Here is a 27,317-nt window from a genome sequence, read left to right as displayed (position 1 = left end):
AGAAGAGCTGTTCCGTATATTGTGGTCCTATCAGACTCGAAACATAAGGGTTTGTAGTTTCTGAATTTAGGTTTTAGTGAGTCAATTGTTTGATTAAATCCTAAGTGCGGCTTATGGTTCTTGTACTGGATGGAATTTAAAACTTTTCCAATGATGTGTACTTTTTAGTACTTAAGATCATGGTGTTTGCTTTCTGAATAATGAATGACTTGGTCTTCTTTCTAAGGCATCTTCTCTTCTTTATGTTCATTAATTTCCTTATTTTTCCACCGGCATGTTCTCGAACAGTTATGTTCTTCCTGTGATTAGTGGCGGAGTTAGACTAAAAAGTTTGGGTGGGCCACTATGCCTATAATATATAAATTGAATTACCAAAAAATTGCATATTATATTAAGTGTGTTTAATATGGACCTCTAAAAAATAGTCAAAAAATGGCTATTACCATTTTTAGTAGAAAAATGAATTTTCAAATAATAAAAAGTTGAGAATGAAAATATATTTATACAACGATTTGTTGTGGCAGTTATGCAAAGATGTCTTACCTTCTCGAGTGCGCTTAAGAAATCACTATGCCAATGTCCGGTGGATTGTCCTTTATGTTTGGAGATTGCGGAGGAAGAGTGGGACATCTTTTTTGAATGTGAAGGTAGTAGAGAGAAGCTTGAGTATGAGGGGATTAGATCATATCATTCAATCAAGATTGCATCAGTTTCGTACCATTAAAGAATTGATTTTTATATTTGTTGAATTTTAATGCTATAATATTGGGGCGTATTCCTTTTAAATTTTTTAAAAATATTTCTTTTTAAAATTTCGTATTCGATCTAAAGATCGACTAAATCGGAGGGACAAATTCTACCACTTATTTGTGGCGGTCCTGTTTAAAACCATAGTTGTTTTACTCTGTTATGGCTAGTTTACTGAAATTAACATCGAAAAAAGTCGAAACTGAGACCTTGAAATGAACACACTCCAAGATCTTAAGCAACGCTACTATACTCAAAGATACATTTTTCCATCCCTTAGAATTTTCAAACTCAATATATGGCCAACATAGAGTAGTCATTCTATGGAAGTCAAGAATGCTACTATATATACAAGAATGATAAAGAAAAGCATGTAGTCAAGTTGTGGCAGATATTCAAACAATTATATTGTTAATATAAGAACTAAGCTGAACCTGTTTATAAGAACAAAACTAATTAATTATGTGAGAGTCTTCAATGGTGGGCCAATGTGAAGGCAACCATGGTACACTTGTTTCTGAGAAATGTCACACTAATGACATGGTGACCGGGGTCCAGTGGGATGGGGAAAGTTGATGCATGTATGTGGGAAAGAGAAATGAAGAAGTTGGCTAGAATTGATCCTAAACGCAATGGAAAGTCAATACAAATTTGTTTTCTAGTGTAGAAGGAAGACAATTTTGAAAATTAGATTTTTTTTGTAGAATTTTACTTCTTGAAATAATTTTGACTTTGAACTCCAACTCAAATGGCAACTTTATATCGTTTGAATTGTTCTGGCGTTAAGTCACGCGTTGCTTAGAAAAGTTGAGGTTGAACATTTTATAAGTGAGAAGACTCATAAACCTAGCACCTTAAGGTTTTGGGTTAAAGTATGGTGTTCAACTCACTTGTAGAGTTGTTCTTGAACCCAACATGAATGATCCCTCGACTGCCCGTCGTGATGACCAACATGAATTACCGCAAAAAACATGAGTTACGACCAAAATTGCAATAAATATGAAAATAAGAAGATTAAAAATTTTGGTGCCTGAATTTGTTGTTTGAACTTTGAACATGGATTTCTCGTCAAGTCATTTTAATTTGGGGACTAAAAATATGTTAAAAATATGCTAAGGACTAAATTGAGAAAAAAAAATTGAATAAATTTAGTGACAAATTGATAGTAAATTACAGTAATTACTATGGAAAAAAAATAGAGGGAATGAAAAGGACATACTCCTTTCCTTACAGCCATAAAGCACAATTGACATGGTAAATCAAATCTATTTCAGTCATCTCTTAAGCTAAAAAGCGCGTTTCATCTCATGAATCTATTATCATAATTTGTTATTCCCTCGAACAAACTATCCATCATCAATGGCTGGCAATTTGAAGCAGAAACTGGCAAAGTTGATTGAGCTGGCAGATCGAGTAACTGACACACCGGAGGAACCAATTCCGTTCAAACAAGAATGCGGGGAAATCAAATCCAAAACAAAGAACCTTTCTGCTCTTCTTCGAAAAGCAGCCACCGTGACTTCTGAACTCTACCTTCAGCGTCCGATGCAGCTAATAATTGAGCAAACCGAAGATGTACTCAATGAGGCCCTTTCTTTGATCCTTAGGTGCCGCCCAAACACCATCAAGAAACGCGTCTTCACAGTCATTTCCATTGCTGCTTTTCGCAAAACATCCTCCGAACTTGAAAACTCCATAGGTGATGTTTCTTGGCTCCTACGTATCTCCTCCCCCAACAAAGAACATGATTGCCAGCATCTCATCATTCCTTCCATTGCTCTCATTGACCCCATTGTTGCCTTAGTTTGGGAGCTGATTGCCAGCCTTTGTATTGGCTCGCAGGAAGATCGTTCAGAGGCTGCCGCTTGCCTTGTGTCACTGGCACTTCAAAGTGACCATTACGGAAAAATAATCATCGGGGAAGGAGGCGTGGGACCACTTTTGAAGCTGATGAAGGAAGGGAACATAGAAGGCCAAAATAATGCTGCAAGAGCAATTGGTCTCCTCAAAGTCATAAACTCCGTCGTCATACTCATCACCAACGCATCTATGCTATGCGAACAAGAGAGTTAAGTACCATGTTTAACTCCTCTACTCACTATCGCATCAACGAATTTCTAGATGTAAATATATGTGCCCCCCCGAAAACACTTGATGAAATGGTTCAGGTCTCTTTCAGTTTAATAAGAGGTCGTGCGTTTGAATTCAACTCTGAAAATGTGGCACTGTTACCTGACACGAAAATTAGTGTATGCAGGTTGCTAAAAACTAAAAACTAATTTCTCATTTTATTTCATTGATCACTACATTCATCAATATCTTTATTTATAGCATCGATATCCTAACAAACTAATCATGAGCCATCAAAATGGTTTTTAGTTTGCACGTTCTTGCATTCATACAAATTTTTCAGTTTATGCCATATTGTCTGAGCATTGGTTTCAACTTCTACATGATGATTCACACTTAAGAGTCTAATCACTGCATAATTATAGAAATTCTATTTGTCTTCTTCTAGCCAGCATCAAACTTATCACTAGATAGTTGTTGAATCAACCTTGTTCCAACATTATCATTGATTTTTGATAATTTATCAAACATCAAATTTCTAACTAAATGATTCAAAAGTTTGGTTGAATTGACTGAAATTTAGTTATCAGTACATGTAGCACGGTTATGACATATTTGGAGACTGTCTATATGTTCAACTAATTTTGGCAAGATGTTCGGCAGCCTCGTTCCTAACATTTTATGGGTCTTTTTTTTAAAGCTTAACATTTTACGGGTCTTAGGTCAAACATAAAAATAAAAAAAACTTATTTCATTTACATAATACGCATTAATACATAATAATAGTTTTAGAAAATATTAAAACAAATTACTTTTATAAAAAAAACATAAGAAACGGTTTCTTCGAACATTTTTAAATGCAAAATCATTTATAATCACATTAACATTAATGTTCTCCAATATATTCTTCTCAATTGACAAAGTTGTCAAATTGTTCAATCTCTCTTGTGACATTGAAGATCTTAAGTAGGTCTTAATTAACTTCAATTTTGAAAACCTTATTCCCGCCGATGTTGTAGTCACAAACACTTCGCTTCAGTTGGCAAAGTAAGTTGTAACACTCTTAATTCCTCAAAAGTTATGTTTTCTATTTTCTCTTATTTTCCTCACAAGCGTTTTTTTTTTTACACACATAAGCAAGCAAGCGTATCCGATTACTCGTATAATTGACTTTTTTTATAATAGAGATAGTTATAAAAAATCATGGGCCCCCAAAAATAGTAGACCTAAGATCGTTGCACCTCTTGTCCCCCTATTATAGTCGGATCTGATCTTCTCGATAGTTTATGAAAATAGTTTATAAATTATAAAAAAAAAATAATAAAAAAAAAAAACAATTTTGACATACCATCAAAAGTGAGATTTTTGGTTGCCGCTTGCTGATTGAAAAGCTTCCTACTCGAGCTGATCTTGCATTCAAATATATCATTACAATTAATCTTAATGATCTTCCATGTGTTTTATGTTTATTTGGTTTAGAAAATTGCAAGCATGTGTTTTTCATTTGTCATTATGGGTAAAATATTTGGAGGGTGATTTATATGTGGTTGGGTTTTGATAACGTGAGGTGGGTTGGAAATACTTTATCTCTTTTAGTATATTAGTTAGAGAAAAGAACGAAAGTGGAGCATTTGATTTGATTTGTTACAATTTGGTGTATTTGGAGGATAAGAAACAACTTTGTGTTTGTTACAACATTCTAAATAAAATGTTTCTCATCTCCAAATACATTATGAGAAGTTAAATCAAATGTTTCACTTTCATTTTCTTTCTTTGATTTAATCAATTTACCAAAAGAATTAAAGTACCTCTAACCCACCTCAAGTTGATTGTGATCAAAACTCAACCACTTATAAATCATCTCCTAACATTTTGTGAATAATGACAAGAAAAACTTCTGCAAAGTTATTATTCAAAATGTTGTTGGTTGAATATATAATTGTCTTACAGAAGTTTTCATTCATATAAGTTATTGATTGAGTAATGACTTTGTAGAAGTTTTTCTTTTGCCTTTATAATTGTGTTGGCTCAAACTAAACTCAATCAATGTCACTAAAAAAACTAGAAACAGAACTCAAATCAGTATTGAAATCTTACTGTTTGCAAGAGATTAACATTGGAAACTAGAATTAATTGTCCTCAAAATAGACAATTTTTGTGAATGATGCATATGCAAAAAACAAACAAAATATACCTCTAACCGGCCTTAGTCTATCTCTTAGCCAAATATTTTACTACCTTAATTTTTCTTAATTCAAATTCATTATTCCTTATAATGTACCACAGAGATATTTTTAAGGGACAAAATCTTAAGGTCTTTTTTAATGTGGAGAAACAAGTGTCAGTGTGGTTCAACCCTTGAACCAATATAAGACTCTAGCTAAGCAAATTGATGTTCTCATCATGAATTTGTGATGTCTCAAATTTGTGATGAAAACATCAATGTACTTAGCTAGAGTCATATCTTGGTTCAAGAGTTGAACCACTAGCGTTAGTTTCTTCACATTAAAAAAAAAAAACTTTAGAATTATGCCCCTTAAAACTATCTTCGTGGTTGATAATAATATAAGAAATATATGTTTGAATTAAGAAAACTTGAGGTTGTAAAATATTTAGGTGATAGATAGAAAGAGGGTTAGTGGTGTGTATGTTTGTGTTGTATATAAGCATCAGACACAAAAATCAATGCCTATTTTGAGGGTAATTTATTCTGGTTTCTAGCGACAATATAATGTTATTCTTCAAATCCTTTCATTCTATGTTAATTAACCGTTTAAGGTTTTAGGACCTAAGTTTTAGGATAATAATATGGATGTGTTAGATAAATATGTTGATCAAAGATGATGAAATGAGAATTCAAGATATTTATTTATAGATCTTATTATAAGTTTAATAAACGCGATTTAAATGGACCATAATATAAAATCTAAGTTTTTTTTATAGTTCATATGATAAATAATAGTAAAAAAGCACACATAATTTTGACATTAGAAAAGAAAAGATAATTTTGACATTAAAAAGCACCCAGAGTTTTTATGTATTAAAAATATTATATATCTGAAAATTGTATAATTATAGTTGCTTTTGCTGTCTAAAAAAATCTGAAAATTATATAAAACATTACCAGTCACTTACTAAACCACGTCAATTGGATGCAATCACCTGCGAATTCAAATAAAAAAATTAACTATGCTTATCAAAACTAAATCAATCAATTTAAATTCAACTATAGTAGTAAATAAAGACTTTTTAAAAATACAAGGCAAAATTATGTCATCTTTCATGCACACATTTTATTGTGCTTTCAATAACAAAAATTACCGTCGTTGGAGATTTACCTTCAAAAAGATCAAAGAGAAAAATAGCTCAAATTACATCAAAGGAGCAAAAATATAAGAGATCATCGATGATTTTCATTCGATCACAATTGTGATGCTAGTGCACGAATCATTTTGTTTTGGTCCTCGTAGATCTAGCGGAGAAAAAATAGCACAAGATCAATGGATGAAATTAATCAATAAAAAAACAACAAAATCAAGAAAAATAGATTACTCGATATTAGAGGTATGTGCCCCTCGATCCAAAACATATCATCATAATCGATTCAAGCATCGATGCACCTCTTTTACAATTCGATGCAAAAGTGACATGTATACTCTTGGAGAAGCTGCGCTGGTGGTTAGGTTAAATTGGCGAGCACACCCCGTTTTATAATCGAAGGATAGGTTAAATTTAGGTTTAATTTCCATGTTATTTAATTCTATAATAGATAATAGATTCATTAAGAATCTAATGTATCTAGTCCATATTATGATCTACATACATTAGATTTTCAATGAATCTAAAAAGTAAAGTCTCTCTTATATTAAGGACAGAGAGTATAATTTATTAAATAATGAAATCATACTCACTCCGGTCCTTAATATAAGAAAGAGTTTACTTTTTAGATACATTAAAATATTGATGTATTTAGTCTATGATATGGTCTACATACATCAATCTTTTAATGTATCTAAAATTGAACTTTTTCTTATATTAAGGATCGGGGGAAGTATTTTTTTTAAAAAAACAAAAAAACAAAAAATTGTAGAAGGGAGAATTTTTATGCATTTCTACCAAGTATTGGTTTATAATGGACCAATTTTTTTTACCATTAGATTAGATCCACCCACCAAGCTTTATCATGGTTCCTCCACACCAAATTTATTTCTCTCTCTCTGGTCTCATCTCTCTAAAATAATTAGAACTTTTTGGACACAAAAATAATAAAAGCTTAAGGTGAAACACTTCCATGATATAACAGCTTCAGCCAAGTAAACAACATGAAACCCAACCACAAATATCACTGCTCACAAGAGGCAACAATGATTCAAACCCATCTTTGTTTCCAACAACAACCAAAAGACAAGTCAATAAGAAAGACAAGTTTGTTTGTGAAGGGGGTGGGGGGAGAGAGAGATGACAAAATGAAATTTATGGGTTTTATTTGGTGTTGAGATGATAAATTTGGTGAGATAGTTTAATCTAATGGTAGAAAAAATTCGTCCATCATAAATCAATCAATGAATTTGTCCAAACTAAAACACTCTTGCTAAAAAATAAGGACGAGGTAGGACAACTTCATTTGTACTGTATTTGAATTTAAAATTGTTCTTTTGATTGAATAAACTAGGAGTTAACAAACACGACAAATTGTGATTTTGAATGTGACCGACTAATTTCATAAAATTGATTTGGGTATAATTTGTTTTGAGTAAAGCGATTTATCTCATTCAGTTGAATGTAAGAGTTAAGATAACCTTTTCAACTCAGCAGAAAATATATTTTTCACCACTAATAGTCTAACTCAAGGAGGATTGTTGTTGCTATTGTGACATGCGTAAGAAGAAAAGGCGCGTCTACCGTGTTTTCTTTTGATTTTCTTTTTTACAATAGAGCAAATGATCGAACTCAAAGATCTCATAGATACCATTAAAGAAATATTAATGTTTTATGTACCAAAAAAAAAAGAAATATTAATGTTTTGTAACTTGATCTCGGCCATTAATTTTTTTGTTTACACATGACACACATCCATCCTTTTAATGAGGTAAATGGAGGATACTACTGATGGAGGTAACCTGAACTTTTTTAGAATGGACCCACAAAGTATCACATTATTGCACTTATGGTTCCAAATCGTAAAAATGGAGAGGCTTAAAAGTTGGGAGGATCCTAAGAGCATTCACAATGGAGCTACTAATTTTTTAGTACTTAAGTAGGTTTCACATGTACACATCACTCATTTATAGTTTTTTAATAATAGTACTTAATAAGTACTCAATCCCTCTAACTCAAAACCTCTTAAAAAGCTCTAGATTGGTCTCACTAATAACACATCTCTCTAATAGCTTTACATCATTATAAATGGGTCCCACACAAATTATATAAGTATTATGTCTTATTGTAGAATCAGTACCTATTAAGTATCATTTTGTTTTTGCTCCAATGGGAGTACCTATTAGGTACTAGTACTTAAAAATATAAGTACCACCATTGAAGATGGTCTAACTCCTCTTGTGGCACTAGTTAAGCGTTTTTTTTTGTTTATAACTCTCTGGTTCCTAGGGGAAAGGGGCCCTAGTAATCCAGAGTTCGGCCGCGAGATAAGTAAAACTTGACCAAAAAATTATTTCACCAAGGAATCGAACGACACTAGTTAAGCTTACTAATAAAGAAATTTTATCTTGGAACCTTAACAATGTAAAAAGTTATCTTTTAAATATAAGTTTTATCTTTAATTTTATTTTTTAGTATGTCTAACAAGTGTCCCAAAGTATTATGTAGCATGACCCATATTTAAATATAAAAATTATATTTGACCAACTCACTTAAGTTGGTTTAGTGGTGTTGGCTTGGAACATTAGAGTGTGCTCCTATCAAGATCTCATGTTCGAAAAAAACTCTAGCTTTAAATGAGGCTTCTGTAAGTGGGTGGTGAGATTGTTCCTTAGAATTAATGCCTAGTGAAGATCGCATTGAGGTGTTAAAAGCCTTGAAAAAAGAACGAGCGACGCTGTAGAGTCGAAGTAGGGGCACCCCGGGCGTGTGGTATGAATCATCAAGTTTCCTTTACCTGTCATCCTTGACGGCTTCAACTACTAATGATTGGAAGCATTTGGTGGTTATACAGGGTAGTGAGCAGGTGGCTGTACGATGATGTCAGAGAGGTAGGGGAGGTCATAGGAGTGCAACTCAAAAGGTGATTATAAGAATATGTTTAGTGTGCTCGCTCGGAAGGGTAAAACAAAGAAGACGACGTCGGGGCAGATGCAGGGAAGGGTAAAACAAAGAAAACCAACAAATTGTAAAAAAAAAAAAAACAGGTGTCAATCTCTAAGCAATGACACATAGGAATTTAGGTTTCATTAAATGACAAAAACTTAGCTTCTTCTAGGTAATTTTTTCAAATTTGAAAAGAGAGAGAATTTGTTATGAAGAGAAGGTTTAAATGGTCAGCTTTGTTACTCAGCCCAGTCCAATAAGCCCACAATGATGGCAAACAAACAAAAAAATGGTCCTTTCACTACTGCTGTCGTTTTCAGCATGTGGATGATTTTCTTCGTTTGGGTAACAAATTTGTTGTCCCTTCACTACTGCAAGTTCCTCTCCCTAATCTAGGTTTGAAATTCAAATTTCAAATCCCCTCAAAATGTCTTTTGTGGCTCTCTATTTGCACGCACATCTCTCTCGCCCTCTTCTCTCACCTTCATCCATTTCTCTTCTTCATCTCCCACTAGGTAACAATTGTTTTTCTCTCAATTTTTTTTTTCACTCTTTGTATTCACTTTGTTACAAATTCACTTTCAACCTTCATGATTAGTTAATGCGTTTTTTTTCCTCACAGATTCACTTTCATCGCAATCTTCAGGTAACGATACCATTCGTCAATTTGCAACTAATCCCCTTTTTATTGTTTATATGGTTTCTCTAAATTATGGATTACCTTCATCTCATGTTTTGAATTTCTTCATTCATCTCCTTTATTATTATATTGTTTGTTCTAGAAGATACATGAAAATCATATATTTGGTTACATGTGGTTAATTATTTCAATTTGAAACTCAATCCATGGCCAACTTTCATTCAAAGTAAAAATAAATAATAAAAAAATCCACGAGCAAATCCGTCCCGCCTTATCCCACCCAATTTTTTAAAGGGGCAAAATGAAGCGAACGAACCAACTTAAGGTATCAAGCCTAACCCGCCAAAAAAAGCAGGTCAAACGGGTCGGTCCAGCGAACCAACCGTTTTGCCACCCCTAGCCTGAATACATAATTTAATTTAATTTTTTTTTTAAGAATGCCCTGGATACATAATTTTAAAAAATATATACTATATTTTACCATTTATTTAATTTTTACTCATCTTTTTTCCACTTTCCAGACTTAATTATCTCTCTTCTCTCGCGATTTCCTTTAACCCTAATTCCCTCTGTTTTTCTTCCATAATAATTTCATTCATTCATTCATTCATCCATCGAGTTCTTCCGTATCGATTACAACCTCTCTCATTCCCATGGTCAGTTCGATTTCCTCTCTTTCTGTTACTTCTACGTTCTTCGATATTAACATTACTTTATTTAACCAACCAATTTTTGTTGTTGCAGGCTACTCTTGCTGACTCTTTCCTTGCTGATCTTGATGAACTCTCTGATAATGAGGCTGAAATTCCAGTAAGTATAGTTTTTTTATTTTTGATTTTGAAGAAAATTTTGTTTTTTTGTATGTGATTAAATTGATGAGTAATGTGATAATGTTTTTTAATCTCAGGCGGATGATGGTGGCGATGCAGCAGATATGGATGAAGATGTTGATGGTGACCTTGCTGACTTAGAGAATCTTAATTATGATGATTTGGATAGTGTTTCCAAGTTGCAGAAAACTCAAAGATATATCGATGTTATACAGGTTTGTCACTTGTTAGTAATCGTTTGCTTTTGAGTTGTTTTTAAATTTCACTTTTAACATGTGTCGACACCAATATTAATTTGAGCTAATGACATAATTCAGGGCCTGTTTGGATTAGCTTATTTTTGAGCTTCTTTAAACAGCTTATGCAATATAATATGAGCTAATGACATAATTCAGGGCCCGTTTGGATTAGCTTATTTTTGAGCTTCTGTAAACAGCTTATGCAATATAAATTAGGTTTTATGCTATTTTATAAGTTCTCACTAGTGAAAATTGTATTTTTATAAGTTATTTTATCATAAACTACCTTGACAAACTTATAATAATACATAAATATTTATTTATTTGCATAAGCTGTTTTACATAAGCTCAAAAATAAGTCAATCCAAACGGGCCCTCAATGTCATTGCAAGTGTCGGTGTCTGCCGACACTGGGACACACTTAATCTGAGGAGCGTCCGTGCTTCATAGGCTGCAATTATAGTTATGAACCACAATTTAAAACTAGACTTGTTGTTGTTGTTCTATTCTTTCTTTGATTGTGGTAGAATCTAGAATCAATTCAACTAAGGGTATTCTTGTGAATTAGTGAACCAATTGGCATGAGTTTTGAGATGTTGAGATGCTGAAACGGAGAGGAAAACAACAAAACTATTTCTTGATTGTAAATAAATTAGATTTAAGTGCTTGTAGAATTTGAAAACAAAGACACAATTATCGTTTGCTTTCGAGTTGTTTTTAAATTACGTGCATTGTTGCATGTTGTAGAATGAGGTGAGTAAGGCTGCAATGTAATTATAGCTGCGGTTGCGTACCACAATTTAAAATTAGACTTATTGTTGTTTTGTTGCATTCTTTCACAATTGTGGTAGAATTTAGAATCAATTCAACTAAGGATATGCTTGTGAATCAATTGGCATGAGTTTTGAGATGCCGAAACAGGGAGGCAAACAACAAAACTGTTTATTGTTTTCGAGCAAATTTGGTTTAGGTGCTTCTATAATTTGAAAATAAAGACACAATAGGCTTTGCATTGGTTGCAACTGAAGGGTTTTTTTTTTTTGAAACGATTAATGTTAGGAATCAGTATTGTTAGTGTTTGTTAGTTTTGCTGAGAGTGAGAATCAAACTTCTGACTTCCTAATCACTCGACTCCCTAACTCATCCACCCCAGCTATCAATTGAAGATATTTAATGTCCCAAGTTGCTGTTTGTGACATTGTTTGTTTGTTGGTTTCTGTTTTTAATGCTCCACATTTAGTTTTTGTTTTTTAAACGTTATTAGGGTTCTAATTTATTTAGATGTGTGTTTAATTGAGCATGTAACTGAGGGCTAATGTTATTCTTTATTGCAGAAAGTGGAAGGAGCTCTTCAAAAGGGTTCAGATGTTTCAATTCAGGGAGTAGATTTAGAAGATGATCCTGAATACCAATTAATTGTGGAGTGCAATGCGTTATCAGTTGACATTGAGAATGAAATTGTCATTATTCACAACTTTATCCGTGACAAGTATCGCTTGAAATTTCCAGAGCTTGAGTCACTAGTACATCACCCAATTGATTATGCACGTGTTGTTAAGAAGATAGGAAATGAAATGGATCTAACTCTTGTTGATTTAGAAGGGCTTTTACCCTCAGCTATTATCATGGTTGTCTCGGTTACAGCGTCGACTACGAGTGGCAAGCCACTTCCGGAAGAAGTCCTTAGTAAGACAATTGAGGCTTGTGATCGAGCTCTTGATCTTGATTCAGCGAAGAAAAAGGTTCTTGATTTTGTAGAGAGTAGAATGGGTTACATTGCACCGAATGTTTCTACTATAGTTGGCAGTGCTGTCGCAGCTAAACTCATGGGAACAGCTGGTGGCCTATCAGCTCTTGCAAAGATGCCTGCTTGTAATGTTCAGCTTCTTGGAGCCAAGAAAAAAAATCTTGCGGGGTTCTCCACCGCAACATCGCAATTTCATGTCGGTTACATTGAGCAAACAGAAATATTTCAGACTACTCCTCCTAATTTTAGGCCACGAGCATGCCGACTCCTGGCTGCAAAGGCTACACTTGCGGCACGAGTAGACTCAATACGTGGGGATCCATCTGGGAAAACTGGACGATCTCTCAAGGATGAGATCCACAAAAAAATTGAGAAGTGGCAAGAGCCCCCTCCAGCTAAGCAACCGAAACCACTTCCAGTGCCTGATTCTGAACCTAAGAAGAAGAGAGGTGGTCGAAGGCTTAGGAAGATGAAGGAGAGGTTAGCATAGATTTTTGTAATTCTTGATTTATTGATTCTTATGCAGACCTGCAGGGTATATTACCTTTTTTTTTCTTTCTAATTCTTGATTTGTTGATTCTTATGCCAGGTATGCAATAACAGACATGAGGAAGTTAGCAAATAGGATGCAGTTTGGAATTCCTGAAGAGAGCTCTTTAGGTAATTTGACTAGATTTCCCTTGTCCTGATCTGAGTCACATTTGAAGTGAATGCTTTGCATTTTAAATTTCTATTTAGATGCACACATTTATATGTTTCTGTATTGAAATTAAGGAATTAAGGACTAGATTGGAGGAGAAAAGAGGAATATCAGTGATGTGTCTTTGAGTATTTGTTATATTTTGATTTTGATAGAAAACATCATGTTAGTCACTGACAATGCTGGATCATATGAGCATAATTCTGATTTGATTCCTAATAAGTATTAACTATTACTCCTATTATACTATATAGATTAATAATTGACACCGCAAGTACATTGTATGTATGAAACTTAACAGAGTTTAAAGAAATTCTGATAATTCTACAAATGTTTCTGTCAAATAACCGATTATCCCAAAAGCTTAAGCTGTTAGGATAGAGCCATATCAATGGTTTTATATTATTTCTAACAGTTACAAACAGGAAGAATATAAATTTCAGCTAACTTTTAGGGTGGCTTGTAAATACAAACAACAAACTGTAAAAAGTAAGGTGTAAATTAGAGAAATGTCCTGCAAAGTGTGAAAATAATGATTTTGGGATTGCAATTCCAATAGCCCAGGTCACACTTGACTTGTCTTCAAGTGTGACCTGGATTAGAACCAAACTTCCCTTCTAAATTTATACAACTAATATGCTTAATTTGTACTAATGTCATTTACTTATATTTTTATGTTGTGTTGTAGGGGATGGTCTGGGTGAGGGTTATGGAATGCTTGGTCAGGCTGGGAGTGGCAAGCTTCGTGTGTCAGCTGGTCAAAGTAAACTTGGTGTAAAAGTTTCGAAGAAGTGAGTCCTTTCTTACTGCTTTTAGTTCTACATATTCTATTAAGTCTTGGTTATTTGATTGTGTTGCAAATTTTTGAATCATCATTCCTGTCTCGGTTATCATCATTTGACAGATTAACTATTTTAAAAATCTGAGTTCCAGAATCTTGCAACACCAAGTCTTGCAATTAATTCTAAAAACAATGATAATTCTGATCGACTATTTTCATTTTTCAGATTTAAGGAAAAGAACTATGGTAGCAGTGGTGCTACATCTGGTTTAACTTCAAGTCTTGCATTTACACCAGTGCAGGTTAGTTTCACTTGTTATTGCTTCTGCAGAATTTCTCCTGATCTTTAACTACATAGCTAGTGTTGGATTTTTTTATTTTGCGTGAAAATGGTTATGGGAAACTGTTAATAGTTGCATTGTGAAGTATGACAAGCAAAATTAGGGACATTAATATGTGGATCATTTCCTTACTGCTATTGTGGTAGATTTGTACTACAGCTTTGTAGTGTTCAGGCAGATATTGAGGTGATGCTGAATTCCTGAATAATACCGCAATATCATGCATAACAGTTGCTATACCCGTGCCTTTAAAATGGTGGACATCAATCCCCACCATCTTTTGGGACAAATAACAGCACTAGTTTCTCAGGCCCTCAAGTCATTGTATCAATGGCACGATAATGTTCACCGAAAGGATGCCTACCAACACATGTAATTTTTATCTATCTAGGAGCATGTTGGGCACGTGACGCGCTAGTTAAAGTGGTTTAGAATCACACATTGCTCATTGACTCACCTCCATTGAGTCCTTTCAGAACCCATTTATTTTTTGATGGATCATCACTCTGTGACTTGAGAATAGAGCTACTATTGTCAAACTCTCAAGTTAACTCATACAATTGTATGAGTTTACAATTCTATGTATCAAAATCACTTTCGGTCTGTCTTCTGACTTTCTACAGAGATTCCTATTAGTAAACTCTAGCTTGTCACTTGTCAGGTGCTGGATTGCAAAGTATTTGTCTCCTGAGTAACGGTGGTGTCAGTCTCTACTTCATAAACACCCTTCATACAATTGTACCTTCATCTTTGCTCTCATTCTCTGTACAATTTCACATTCTGGCAGTGGCTTCTTCTCCTTAGGTGTTCCTTTCATTTAGAAAGGCCGTAAATCTCGACTATCCATCCCAAGTCTTATCTCATTCAAACACTCTCTCCAATCATTTCCTCCATTCAACCACCTTGTTGTTGTGCTTCGGGAGTATGCGACAACTGTATTTGAATCTCTTCTGTACATTTGCATCGGGCTTCTATGAAGAATGCACGGCCGCAATACTTCAACGCTAATTGATAGAAAACCACCCTGATACAGTCTAAACCTGGGGATTAACCCATAAACTACAAAAGCTGAAAATATGAAATCACAGTGACTGCTGGTTCTTTGAGGGGATTAGTGCTAGCTTCCTCCCAAATCCCACTTCTCAACTGAACCCTTATTTACCACTGCCCTGCTATCTCCTCACGTATATGATATATCCCCCTTCTGCTTTTGTAGAGTGTCGGTAACCTTTTCTCCTTTCCCTTGAGTCAGTAATTCAGGTAGATATTTGGTAAAAAACCCTGGTCTTGTCACTTATTAAACTGTAGTCTTTAGGCTGTGATCTAGTTAGCGTATTTAACTGAATAGGATATACTTAGACAGGTGGTAAATCTGTTCTTATGAGTTGCAAATTTGCGAGGCCATCCAAATGATTTGAAGGGGAAAAGAATATGATAGGAAATCTTTAGTTAAGGTCTATGTTAGGAAGAAAGAATAGAAGGAACAATGGGAAGGGGAATGTAACTGACTAGTGATGAGCTGGCATTTGTAACTAACAGCAGTTGTCAGAGGGAGGATATAAGGTTGGTGGAAGAGTTAAAAGGTGGAGTGATAAGGAGGTTGAGGGTTCGATCCTCACTCCCCACATAATACTAACATTGGCTGTTTTAAAAACAAAAAACAAAAACTAACCAGCAGTTATCATGAAAATAGGAATAAGAAGGAAGTAGTGAAGCATGGAGTTTTGTCATTGTTGCATGTACTGAACTAGGAGAGGTTTCAGGGGACTCTTGAATTCCTTGTGTATTGTTCTTCCTTTGAATCACATTGTTCCTTTGGGAATTTCTCAATAAAGATCATCACTCTTATCTATTCTTGTCTTTCTCTATTTGGTACCTACTTGAACCCTATCAGATTAGGGACCACTGAGAGGGACATGATGAGCATGTTTTCCTAAATTTAGGTTCTAGCTTTACCAAGAATGTCTCCTTGCATCATGTTAGGCTTTGGCTAAAATGTTTTGTTTTGTCCATTTGTGCTTTGAGAAGATTTATTTCTCTCTCCTTCAACCAAATTCCATGTGTCCCCTCTTTCCACCTCCCTCCATTAAATATTTTAATTTTGTTTCAAAACATTGGATATTTTAGAAACACAAGATATAAATGATATTTTTCTTACAACTATACCCCCATCCATGATATTGAGTATTGAGAGTATATTAGATAATTATGTGAATTTGTAAAGTATTTAATGATTAGAATAAGGGTATTTTGTTATAATACACATCGATTAAATGATTTTTTAATCTATATGTACAAATACCTTAACCTACCAAAGTTTAGGAATAGAGATTATTAATTAATATCAATAACTTATCTGATATTTATGATTGAATATTTTGGGTTTGATCTGAAAATTCTTTTAGCATTAGTCATGCTGTTATTATCATCCTGAAATTTTGTTCAATTATTTATTTATCTTTTTTCAGGGAATTGAGCTGACAAATCCACAGGCTCATGCACATCAACTTGGTAGTGGAACTCAAAGCACCTACTTCTCTGAAACAGGAACATTTTCAAAGATCAAGAGGACTTGAAACCATGCATGAACCTGAATTCTTGTTCTGTCTCCTGAATTGTTGATTGTAAACATTCTAGTAAATTGATAATGCTGCCGGGGGACATTGCTCCATAGATCTATGGTAGATTTTTGTAGGATAGCCATATATACTGTTAAGTGTTAACTATGCTGTGAATCTGGTTTCCTAACAGCGAGTCCATTGTAGACGTTCCCTTTGTATATGACTTTTGCAATGCCTTGAGGTTTCTATTCATAGTAATAGAGAAATGATGATCAATCTATACCATTTTCATGGGATAGGTTTATAACCAAAAATCAAAGAAAACTATTATTAACTTGGGTGCTATCTTCTATGATGTGAGTTTGTTCGTATTTCGTAGATTCATTCTTTTTGTTTTTAGTTGTATTGAATTTGTATTTGAATATGAAATCTTCTTGATGTTAGTGTTATTTGACATCAATACATATTCTTTAATTAAAGGGTTGAATATGAAATCTTCTTGATGTTAGTGTTATTTGACATCATTAAATATTCTTTAATTAAAGGGTTGCGTTAAACGCGGCTCCGAGATAATGGTTAACGAAACAAAATTAGAAACAAAATCAAAATTAGAAAAGATTCATTTTTAAAAGGCTATTTAAAACATAGGCATTGAATGCACTTCTCTTAAGAATATATTATTATCACTTTTGTTTCTTTAACCATTTTCGTGTGGCACTATTTAGCATGAAACAAATTTTTCTTTATTGACAACATTTTTTGTTTTAGTCATTGTATTGTTTTTTTTGTTTAAAAAAGTCTCTGCATGTGCAAATCATGTTGGTTTTCGTCCATCCCATCAATTTCCTTCCAAAAAACGATGACGTGGTTAATGGCTTGACATGTGGCAATTATGATGTGGCAAATGAAGGATCAAAACCAAAATTTTTAGATTAATGAAGGACCAAAACCAAAACAAAAAAAACTAATTTTTTTTCTTTAAAAAAAAAACAGAAAATTTAAAATCCATATATCTATGCTATATATAAAGAGGATGCAAATATTTTTGGTGTCGACTTTTCATAATAACAACAATACCCCTATTTTTTTAGCAATAAAAATCTTTTATTAACAAATTCACCTAACATAAGATACATCTTTTGTTTTAGCAACAAAATTTTTTTAACCTTTATTAACAAGCTCACCATAACATAATGTATTTTATTTTGGACATAAGATAGACACAGACAGACGTGGAACACGCCTATCTGACCCGTTAGGAGTTTCACGTTTTTTACTTCTTTTTTTTTTAATTAACAAAAAAAAAACAAAATTTCTTTTTTGCTTTACTTATTCCCTATAGTTTAGAGTTTCAAATATATCTATACCTATATAAAAAGAGGATACAAAAAAATTTAGTGTGGACTTTTCATAATACCAATAATATCCTTGAATTTTTTTTTAGCAACAAATATATTTTATTAACAAACTAACCATAACATAAGGCATGTCTTTTTTGCATGTTTTTTTTAAATAACAAGCATGATATTTTCGAGTCTCCCATTACATAGTTTTTTAAAAAAACGTGAATATATATATATATATATATATATATATATATATGAATTTCCTGCGTTTCTTTTAAGAGAAAAATTGTTTTTTTTTGTTTTGTTTTTGTTTTTGGTCCTTCATTTGCCACATCATAGTTGTCACATGTCAAGCCGTTAGTCATGTCAGCGTTTTTGAGACATCAGTTGACGGGAGGGACGAAAACCAACATGATTTGCACATGCGGGGACTTTTTTAAACAAAATAACAATACAGGGACTAAAACAAAAAAAGCGAAAACATACAGGGACCAATGTGATATTTAAGCCTTTTTTTTCTGTCAAATAGTCTAGTGTTAGAAAATATCACCATAAAGATAAATAACTGGAGTGTTCAAGGTTCGAATATCGATTCCTACATATATATTGTGGTGTACCTATGAATTGAACTAAATTTACGAGGACAACATCTTCACAATTCATTATTAGTTGGAGGTAGTAGTTTTTAACAGCTCATTTTTTTTATTTGGTTTATAATGGAATTAAGGATCAAACCCAAGACCACTAGCATATATTATTCAAATTTCTCATCATTAGACTAAACTTAGTGAAATCTATTTGAACTTCAATCAATAAAAGAGTCTATGTTAAATAATGTTTTGCCAGCACATCTCTATTATAAATAATTCAGTAAACTTATATGCATAATAAAAAAGAGTATTTTCAAAGTTCTCACTGTAGTAGACAAGGATGTATTCATTAAACAATTTTCCTTGGATGAATAATTGACAATGATCTTTTGTGCTCTTCCTTATTTTAATGTGCACAAAGACAACGAGCAAATTATAAATAAGCTTATGGAGGCGGCTCGTGTTTTTTTCCTATCATATATAATATTTTATCAAATGTGATTAGAAGATTGAAAGTGGAAATTAATATATATATATATATATATATATATATATATATATATATATATATATATATATATATATATATATATATATATATATATATATAGTGCATTTTTTTTTGTGTTTTTAGCACAAGTTTCATCGTCATTTAACGATAACTAATCTTCTCGATTTTTTTATCATAGTAAAAGTAAAGGATGAAACCCATAACTATTTGTTTAAGAGATCAAATTCCTTACCATGTTATTATATATTATTTTATACTCTTGTATATAAATAAAAATTCCAGAATAGTTTTTGTGAGATCCAAGAATCAACATAACATGTTTTTCTAATTAAAAAAGAAAAAACATAGTGCATGCATGGGTGCAAATGACGACTTTGATGTTAAATAATGGTGTTTGGTGAAACGCCATGAATCAGCTAGCTAGTCTTACTACAGCTGCTGTGACCGGTGGCTTTCATTCATTTTAATTGGTCAAGTCAATAATTTTCACCAAATTTATGTTTATTAATTTAAATGGCTTTCAAATGTTTTTCACTAAATAATTGATTGAACTATGGTATTTTTGTCACAAGTAAAAACAAATAAAGTCTAGCATAGTATAATGTCAGGAAAGTATAAGTCAATTGACATATTTTTAAGCTCAATATTTTCAATTCCTGTGAGTATAGTTTACTAGGGATATTGCATGTAATATGTAGAGGTCGGGGTTCGAACCCCAATACTCTCTACTCACACTAAAAAGTGAAATTCTAGCTATTAAACTACTTGGAAAAAAAAACTTCCAATAAATTTAAAATCTTAAAGACAAATTTGAAATGCTATATTTTCAAGTAAGATATATAAATATAAAAATAAAGATGTCCATACAATATATTAAAAATGAAATTCCATATAAAATTTTAATACTGCCCCTATAGCAAAAAAAACACACATGGTTGTCAAACTCCTTTACACACACACCTTTCTCTCTCTTTTCCTAGTTTTTTTTTTCTTCTTTTTTTTGAGATCTTTCTCAATCTCTAACGTAAAGAGCCGCTCAAGCAAGACAAAAAAAAAAAAACTTCAATTCAAATGAATCCTCCGTATTCATTTAAATCCTTATGTGAAATATTCCCTCTATCCTCTATTATAAAAAATAAAAAAATATATAATTTTAAATTTGATTGAATAATTGATGTATTTATTCTATAATATAGATAAAATACACCGATGAAACTTAGAATGTGATTTTTTTTTTCTTCTTATATTAAAGACTAGATTGGAACAAACTTCAAATTAGTAAGATATGAGTAAGGAAAACAAAAATAAAAGGAAAACTATAAACCAAACTACCAAAGTTTAACATTTTTCTAAACATGAAGAAAGGGAAAGGTTAAAATGTGACAAAAAAGGACATAAGACATAAGAGAAAGAGAATAAAATAGAAAAACATATAGAATATTAGAATTGTACATATACAAATTTAAGAGTCAATAAAATGTTGTTTTTGCAAAATGGCTGGGTGAGAACACAAATACGTCAGGAATTGGGTCACTGACAAACGACAGCAATTGACTAAGAAGAAAAGGGAGTTGGTGAATCAACAAAGCTGTCGCTACCCACTTTTCTCATTCTTAAAACTAACTCTTTTACTCCCAAAACTACCTCTGCAACAACACACAACCCAGGTACATAACTACTATTGTTTCAGCTACTTCTTCATCTTCTTCTTTATTTGCATGATCACACTTTTCCATGTATAACAATCTTTTCCTCTTTGATCTTTTATTATTGTATGTATTTTTGCCAAAATTGTGAAAGATTCTTTTTTTAGTTTTTTAATCTGAAAAATTTCAGTTTTTTTCTTCTGGGTCAATTTTGAAACATGATTTAATTAAAAGGGGTGTTTTGTTTTTCTTTGGATTGTAAATTTATAATTGAATTTAGTACTTCATGCCAAAAGGGTAATTTTTTTATGGTTTTGTTTTAACTTTTATGTGTTAATGTAGGAATTATGATAGTTTGTTTGATTCCATATTCTTGTGCTTCATTTTTAAGCTATTATATTATCATGATCCTATTTTGTTTTTAGTTAGGATAGTTACTTATTTATCTCTTCATATGTTTCATTTGATTACTAGATAGTAAATAGATCACATCAGCAATATATTGAAGACTAATTCTAGTTCTAGTGCTAGAAGATGGGAACAAATGAATGGCATATTGAAAGAAGATCTAGTTTTGAAAGTGATTCTCCTTTAGCACCAAGAGAGGTGCTTGAAACTGGCACACTTTCGATTGTTGTGCTTGGTGCTTCCGGTGATCTTGCTAAGAAGAAGACATTTCCTGCACTTTTCCACCTATATAAACAGGTAACTGGTTGGACTCAAGTGATTATTGATCTTTAGTTGAGGTTGAATTGTTCAGGCCTTCAGGGGAATCCGAGTTTGAAGCTGGAATAACCCTTGGCTAGACTTTACTTACCTTCTGCTGAATTTCGGATTACCAGGGTCCCTTCCCCTTGAAACTGGAGGGTTAAGATAAAAAAATATTGAACTGTTGTAGTATATATTAATTTTTAATGTTGGATTAACCAAAGGTCCTTAACAGAATGTATCTGAGAATGTTGTGATTCTGAAAAAGAATTAGTTGGCTATTTTTTTAATTCTATTAATATATAATAGTTGTTGAATTTTTTTATTTATAATTAGGTTTTTTTTCTTGATTCATTTTGTTGTTGAAGATTAGCTTCTAATAGTTTTTTGCTCCTCTTAAAGAACTAACATTAGGCATCTTGATTTGCAGGAATTGTTGCCACCAAATGAAGTTCATATTTTTGGCTATGCAAGGTCAAAGATATCTGATGATGAATTGAGAAACAAATTGCGCAGGTGGGAAGAATATTTCATGAAAAAACAAAATAAACCTGTATTCTTTTTCCTAAGATTTCTGAAATAAGTATTATAAAAATGTCATGATGTTAATTGCATCTTGCTACTCCATAACTATTGATTTTAATTATATTTAAATAAGTGTTTACAATTTCAATCGTGTTCTATGAACTCCATAAATAGTTTATGAATCATAGTATATGGATCTTGATCTTATTATAGCGAGACAACTATGTTTTGTGAACTTCACAAAATTGTTCGATAATATGCTTTTTGCTAAAATTATCAGTTCATGTAAATGCATGTTTGAACTGTTTGTGATCCTAACACTTATGGTTTGATATGCAGCTATCTTGTTCCAGAGAAAGGCGCTTCCCCTAAACAGTTAGATGATGTAGAGAAGTTTTTACAATTGGTTAGCTCCGGCTTTCTATCACCATTTATCGATGTTCTATTTGTATGATGTTTTGTAAATTCTGATTTGGGCAAAGTAATCATTCTGTCTCCCTTTCCCTTCCTTATAGATTAAATATGTAAGTGGCCCTTATGATTCTGAAGATGGCTTTCGCTTGTTGGATAAAGAGATTTCAGAGCATGAATATTTGAAAAATAGTAAAGAGGGTTCATCTCGGAGGCTATTTTATCTCGCACTTCCTCCTTCTGTATATCCATCTGTTTGCAAGATGATCAAGACTTGTTGCATGAATAAATGTAAGATGTTATGATTTATGGTTTTAATATTTATTTTTTTGGCTGGGTAGCACTAGCACCGACACTTCACATGGAAGGCGTGTCCTGTTTGGTGTCCTACATGTGTTTGTGTCCGACACCAACATATGTGACTCCATTCACTTATTTCATTTTCTCAAATTACGAGTGTCGTGTCCGTGTCTTTGTCAGTGCTTCGTAGGTTGGTAATGCTTTGTCCGACATTAGTCTAGGCTGCGGAGATGTTGCATTTCAGAATACACTTTAAACTTCTTTTTTACCCTTATATTTATGGTGTTTATTTTTGTGAAATAAAGATGAATTTCTGTTAGATAGCTAGTATTAGCGAAAAAAGATCTTATTGCTTCAAGTTTCTCCACTGTCTTATTTCTTCTAACAACACCTATTGCAACTTTCTGTGACAAGAATATCGCATCATTGACTAATTTCTTTTACTTTTCATGGCTTCTGTTATTATTCAGAAATCTAATATTGGTTTGTTTCTTGCTATTAGCTGATCTTAGTGGATGGACACGTGTTGTTGTTGAGAAACCCTTTGGCAGGGATCTAGAATCTGCAGAAGAACTTAGTAATCAGATCGGAGAGTTGTTCGAAGAACCACAAATTTATCGTATTGATCACTACTTGGGAAAGGAACTAGTGCAAAATATGGTACTAAAGGAATATATAATACATTACTTCTTTGTGTCTTCATTAATTCCACTCAGTCCCTCTTAATATGACTTATATTTGCAGTTGGTACTTCGTTTCGCAAATCGGTTCTTCTTGCCTCTTTGGAATCGCGACAACATTGACAATGTGCAGGTGAGAATTTTTGAATCGTACATGTTGCGATCTCGGACTAAGATTTCTCAGACTTAAGGGCTTTGGTAATTCGTAGTTCGTTCCATTATTATCTTTACTATCTTTTGTTTCCTTCGCTAACTTAGTTACCACATTATCAAAATTGATATGCCACAAATTTAAACTTGAGGTTGTGTGTTGATTCTATGGCAGATAGTCTTTAGAGAGGATTTTGGAACTGACGGTCGTGGTGGATATTTTGACCAATACGGGTATGTGCAAAGTTTTGTTTTAACAATATTCTCATGTCACTAGAAATTCTAATTGTAGGTTCTGAAATGGAGTAACCTATCAAATCTTCATTCCTAAGCATCTATTTCTCGAATTTTTTAAGTATTTTTGAATAATTGGTATTTTATAAAAGCAATAATGATCTTCATTTCTTCTTATTTGACAGAATTATTCGAGATATTATTCAAAACCATCTGTTGCAGGTAAGACCTTGATTTTATAATGAAATAGAATAAATTTCATTTTGAAATTGTAGTTATTATTGTGTATTGCAGAATTTATGAAGTGTATTAGCCTAATATGCCAAATTTGTTGCATATTTTCTACCAACTCAGGTTCTTTGTTTGGTTGCTATGGAAAAACCCGTCTCTCTCAAGCCTGAGCACATTCGGGATGAGAAAGTGAAGGTGTGTCTTTTTCATTTCAATTTTCTCAAAATTATTAGTCTCTTCTGTCATTGTATCCCACGTCTTATATTTTGATACAAAGCAATCAATATCAGTACCTACTTCTTGCTCACCTTTTATATTTTACTATGCATTGCATCGAAGAGTGATATTTTATCAAAATCATACCTTGAAACTTTTCATTTTATGCCTCTATGTTTATTTACGGCAGTCATCTTTAAACTATAACGCTTTCTGGCTACGTTGAAAAATGCAGGTTCTCGAGTCAGTAGTCCCTATTAGAGACGATGAAGTTGTTCTTGGACAATATGAAGGCTATAGAGATGACCCAACTGTACCTGACGATTCAAACACTCCAACTTTTGCAACTGCTATTCTTCGGATACACAATGAAAGATGGGAAGGTATGATTATGTTCCTAGCATTTATTTCTTGAAGAAGTGGACCTTCAACTTCTTTTTGCGCTTAGGAGTTTTGAAAGTGAAGTTGTTCATATTCATTCTATTCTGGCTATGAAGCAATGATACAAACACCAACACTAGACTTGACACTGACACGTAGACACTGATAAGGCAGAAATTGAAAAATGGCAGAAATTGAATGTAACTATCAGTGTCGTGTCAGTGTCTGATGTCGACACATGTCGGACAACGGACACGCCTTTAATCTGAAGTGTCGGTGCTACATAGTATTCTACTGCCTTTCTCAAAATTTTCTGCTATATATACATTATTGTACATTTTACCAATTTACCTTTATGCATCAGGTGTTCCTTTCATTATGAAAGCAGGGAAGGCCCTAAATTCCAGAAAGGCAGAGATACGGGTTCAATTCAAGGATGTTCCCGGTGATATTTTCAGGAGTATGAACTATACTATACCTTATCACATATTGATGTCTCTTTTTACAATGATTTTGTTATGAATATTTTGTTGCATGTTCTCTATGTAAACCTCGAAAGTAAAATTGATGTCAAATATATAATGGTTTTCACTTTGGAAGATAAGATTATAGAATATAGATAATTCCGTACCTGCTTATCCAAAAAAACGTCAGCAGATGGACCTGTTCTTTGTTTATTGTCACAACATGAATGCCCGGAACTTGGCATAAATATTTGCTATCCTATATTCAAAATTGTCTTCAAAATATTAACTTCATGTTAACAAATTTAGGTAAAAAGCAAGGGAGAAACGAATTTGTTATCCGCCTACAACCTTCAGAAGCTATTTATATGAAGTTTACGGTATGTCAATCATTCTGATGATGCGTGATGTTAACAGCCATACTACTTGATTGACCCGATTGCCTCTTATAAAATACTGTAAACTAATTTAATGACATTTTTGACATTGAACTGATTATTGCATGTAGGTCAAGCAACCTGGACTGGAGATGTCTGCGGTTCAAAGTGAACTAGACTTGTCATACGGGCAACGATATCAAGGGATAACCATTCCAGAGGCTTACGAGCGTCTAATTCTTGACACGTATATTCTTTTTCCTTATTCATATTTATGCCTCGTCAATGGTTTTAATTTCGGCAAATATATTTTTACATTAATCAATATGTAACAATGAGAATTGACATATTCTACAGAATTAGAGGTGATCAGCAACATTTCGTTCGAAGAGATGAATTAAAGGTAAAACTATTAACATGTTTTATCCACATTACTGCAACAATGTCTTGATTAATAATAATTTTGAATAACCGAATTTTTGTTTCTTATTAGGCATCATGGGAGATATTCACTCCACTTTTACACAAAATTGATAGAGGGGAGTTGAAGCCAATTCCTTACAAGCCAGGAAGTAGAGGTCCTGCAGAAGCCGATGAGTTACTAGAAAAAGCCGGTTATGTTCAAACACACGGTTATATATGGATTCCTCCTACCTTATAGAGCGACCAAAATGTAATAACACGAGGATTCTTAATAGCGTATAAGCTTGCAATAAGCTTGAGGAATTTCCCTTGTAAGTTATAATAATCTCTCTTTGTAGGGGTGTGTATCGAGCATTTAAGCATGTGTTTGACATGGTTTGTGTAATAGATTTGATTTTGAATTCAAATAAATGAGAAATGTTCTTTTTTTGATGAATTCAAAGAGGTCCTAGAACTGTCAGCTTGTAAAGTTAGGTGAAAACAGAAAGTGGGAATTACATCAAAGGCTCTAAACCGACAATTTGCGAGACTAAAACCAAATTTAACAAAAGCATCTGCCACCTGATTAGCTTCTCGGATAATTGTGAAACTCTCAAGTCTCAACCTCGAATCTTGCCACAACATGCTGTTGATCAGTTCGACCAGAATGCTCGTTGGGCGACTATTTTGGATGAACTTCACCTCTGTCAATTAGTCGGATTCAATCAAAATGCAGATTCAATCAATACGTTTATGAACGCCTTAAGGATAGTCCATAATTCAGCAAAAGCGATAGCATAACTACCCGAATTCATGGTATATCTAAACAAAACTCTGAAATACAGAATCTCTCGGATTTTAATAATGACAATTAGGAGATTTCGTCAGTTTGATCTCCAGTTCAATTTTAAAACCAACGATATGATGCTAAATTAGGAGTGACACATTCTATATTTTACGTTTTTACTAAACCTCCCAGTTTAACTGGTTGAACCTAGAGCCATCCCGTTTATCGATTAGTTTATTTATTTATTTTTTGTCTAGTAGTCTAGTGACTAGAAAATCCACCTTAAAGATGAATAAATGGAGTGTCCCAGGTTCGAACCCGAACTCCTGCGCATCGATTAGTTTATTTCTATTGGAACTGTAATGTAATCACCTAGTTCAATTATTTTTTGTTTTTTGGTTTAATTTTAAATTTTTATGCTTTTATTTATTTAGTACG

At 33.0% G+C, this 27,317-nt stretch overlaps 2 protein-coding genes across 3 annotated transcripts; both read left to right on the top strand.

The window, feature by feature from the left end:
• The first annotated feature begins 9,703 nt into the window (after positions 1–9,703).
• Positions 9,704–17,414, top strand: LOC123888897 (U4/U6 small nuclear ribonucleoprotein Prp31 homolog). The gene is made up of 8 exons (XM_045938060.1): positions 9,704–10,377; positions 10,466–10,531; positions 10,629–10,766; positions 12,125–13,017; positions 13,127–13,197; positions 13,926–14,028; positions 14,245–14,320; positions 16,828–17,414. The coding sequence occupies exons 1-8, from the start codon at positions 10,375–10,377 to the stop codon at positions 16,933–16,935; spliced, it is 1,458 nt and encodes a 485-aa protein (XP_045794016.1). The 5' UTR covers positions 9,704–10,374; the 3' UTR covers positions 16,936–17,414.
• A 3,287-nt stretch (positions 17,415–20,701) lies between these two features.
• On the top strand, positions 20,702–26,549 carry LOC123888896 (glucose-6-phosphate 1-dehydrogenase, cytoplasmic isoform). Of its 2 annotated transcripts, none has more exons than XM_045938059.1 (16): positions 20,702–21,034; positions 21,488–21,718; positions 22,152–22,237; positions 22,586–22,652; positions 22,762–22,948; positions 23,460–23,617; positions 23,702–23,770; positions 23,963–24,021; positions 24,207–24,243; positions 24,376–24,447; positions 24,704–24,851; positions 25,214–25,309; positions 25,623–25,693; positions 25,822–25,937; positions 26,048–26,093; positions 26,184–26,549. In XM_045938059.1, the coding sequence occupies exons 2-16, from the start codon at positions 21,548–21,550 to the stop codon at positions 26,349–26,351; spliced, it is 1,551 nt and encodes a 516-aa protein (XP_045794015.1). In that variant the 5' UTR covers positions 20,702–21,034; positions 21,488–21,547; the 3' UTR covers positions 26,352–26,549. The 2 variants fall into 2 exon arrangements, with proteins under 2 accessions (XP_045794015.1, XP_045794014.1); XM_045938058.1 differs by having other exon boundaries at positions 20,841–21,103.
• Positions 26,550–27,317: the final 768 nt, after the last annotated feature.

Source organism: Trifolium pratense, linkage group LG6 (assembly GCF_020283565.1).
Source record: "Trifolium pratense cultivar HEN17-A07 linkage group LG6, ARS_RC_1.1, whole genome shotgun sequence".
Taxonomy (NCBI): domain Eukaryota; kingdom Viridiplantae; phylum Streptophyta; class Magnoliopsida; order Fabales; family Fabaceae; genus Trifolium; species Trifolium pratense.
Note: the sequence above shows the minus strand (reverse complement) of the source record. Positions and strands in the feature narration are given on the sequence as shown.